Source organism: Citrus clementina, unplaced genomic scaffold (genome assembly GCF_000493195.1).
Source record: "Citrus clementina cultivar Clemenules unplaced genomic scaffold, Citrus_clementina_v1.0 scaffold_1274, whole genome shotgun sequence".
In the NCBI taxonomy this organism is placed as follows: Eukaryota; Viridiplantae; Streptophyta; class Magnoliopsida; order Sapindales; family Rutaceae; genus Citrus; species Citrus x clementina.
Window position 1 is genome coordinate 1,812 of NW_006263127.1, and position 2,506 is coordinate 4,317.

Consider the following 2,506-nt stretch of genomic DNA (forward strand, 5'->3'; position numbering starts at 1 on the left):
TCAATTTCATGATAACTAATTTATTAGAAATTTCTATTGTTACCTTTACGTTCTTATAAAGATAGATACTAAATTAGTAATAAGGATATATAGTATAAGATTCATGGTAGGGGTGTTTAGAATTTAATATGATCTGCTCAGGCTGTCTAATCTGTAAAACTTTGATTCGTGGATTGGTAGATAATCCGCAGTCGATGGATTGAAAATGAATTTACTTCTGTAAATCTGCAAAAATCTGTGAATCCGCAAAAAATAAAAAATAATAAAAATTGAACTTGTAAATATGACATTAGTACTTACTTATAAATAAATAAGTTGTAATATAGTTACATTAACACCATAATATATCTTATTCGATAATAATATAAAATAAAAATAATTAAATAAAAAATAAGATTTTTTTTGGTATGTTATATTTTGAAATTTTGAATGTATTTTCTAACTTTATTTAAGCAATTAATTTACTTAAATCTTATTTAATCTTGAATTTTATTGATAGGAAAATTATTTTAATATTTATTTTTGTATTTAGTTAGTTTGTAGATAGGATGAAATTAAAAAATTTTAACGCGCAAACTAATCTGCAAAATGGTGGATTGAATATAAATTGGGTCAAATCCGCATTCGATCCGCAAATGTATGAATTGGATTGGATTGAATTTAACTAATTTATAGATTGGATTAGATTAAAAATTCATAATCCGCAAAATCGTGAATCAAATATGATTGTTGTCCAATCTGCGAACACCGAGGGGTAATCCTTCCAGTGAAAAATTACATGCCGGACCGTCGTCATATTCCAAGCCACACTACTTATTAATTCAATAGGAAGTCTCACAAATAATCAAAATTAAACCATCAATCAACTTTTATTTCCCACTAATTAACCAATACATAGGCTGAGCTCAAGCATACAATTCTAAAATCTTCATCAATAAGTGATGCAGCCGCAGCGTTGGTAAGTACCAAGTACTCAAGCAGACACCGACGGGGATGGTGGAACGCCGCGGGCGCCGCCTTCGATGCGAGCACAGAAATCGTTCAACAGTTGAGGGAAGAAAGGATTCCACGGGAACATTATATGAAAACAGCCAGCATCAATTGCAACAAAGGCCTTGCAGCAGGCAGGCGCAATGCTGTTGAAGTTTAGAGAAAAAATGGAGCTGAAAATTGACGTTACGCAGCCTTCAGTGTTAGCAAGTGATGACCAACATTTTAGTACATCTCCCGAACCCCATCCTGTTGGAATCGTGAGGCCTGGAGTCTGTGGTAATTGAAACTGGGCTAGCCCCGACTGGACCAGCATGGCAATGCATGCGGCCGCCAGCAGTGCTTGAGCCATTTGCTTTGACGCCGCCATAATAAGTATACCAAAAATGATCTTTTTATCTGAGTTTAAGTGAAAGGGATCTGGAATCTTGATGATGTGATTTGGAGGAAAAGAATGGGTGAGAATTTATAGAAATATTGAATTGGGAAACGTTTGCTTTTATGTGACTTTATTTATAGTTATGTGTTTATGAAGTTACAATATTTTGGGTCATTAACATTGTTGAGTTTCTTTTGTAACTTACATGATCGTATTTTGACAGAGGTCGTGATAAATGATAATTATATTAACGTATTTATTTATTACTCACTGAGATTTGAGATTAACATAAGCATGCTTAAAATTGGCAATCTAGTGATTACAAATTAAGTTCAACAAAATGAATCACAAAGAAGTTACTTCATTATTTTTAACTTATTCTTTCTTTTATATTATTTTGCAGCTTGAAAAAGCTGAGATGATGCAACTCAAGTCCAGAAACACATGAATACTAATAATCAAAGTCACATAAAGCAAACATTTTGATTAAGAAAAACCTTTCATAGTTGATTTTCATAGGATACAGTACTAATATTGATGTTTGATTTGGGAATAATGTTGATTAATAAGAATAATGCTACTTTCTTTTGTTTTAGTTTATATAATTTCTGTTATTTTCTTAATCTATTTAGATATATTATTTTAAAGGATATATATAGGTTACATGCATCATAATACCACGAGCAAAGCACTTTCTTATTATTATTAAAGTAGAAGGCAATTATGCTCTCAACATTCAAGGAAATAGTCATAGAAATTCCTAAATTTTAAATAGAGGGTGCCGTGACTTTTTTTTAAACTATAATTTAAAATATTTTAATGAATACAAATATAATTTAAATAGTTTAATTTGTCTAATAAGCTAATAATATTAGGATTTTTTAATATATGAAATAAATTTTAAAATGTAAATTATTTTATTTATTTTAATAATATATTTGTATTTATCATAAAATTATTTTATATAACATTGAGAACAATTTAAATTTGTAAATATTTATTTTAATATTATGCTTCTATTTATTATAAAATCTAGTTTAATATATATAGATTGTAAAGTATTTTACTATTAAAATTATTTTAAAAACAAAAATTAAAAAGGTTTTTTAAAATTTTTTTAAATTTATTTATTACGAA

General features: G+C 28.5%; 1 protein-coding gene across 1 annotated transcript; it reads right to left on the minus strand.

The window, feature by feature from the left end:
* Positions 1-862: 862 nt before the first annotated feature.
* On the minus strand, positions 863-1,409 carry LOC112101517. Its single transcript, XM_024192182.1, has one exon. It carries the CDS (start codon positions 1,358-1,360, stop codon positions 974-976), a length of 387 nt encoding a protein of 128 aa, XP_024047950.1. The 5' UTR covers positions 1,361-1,409; the 3' UTR covers positions 863-973.
* Positions 1,410-2,506: the final 1,097 nt, after the last annotated feature.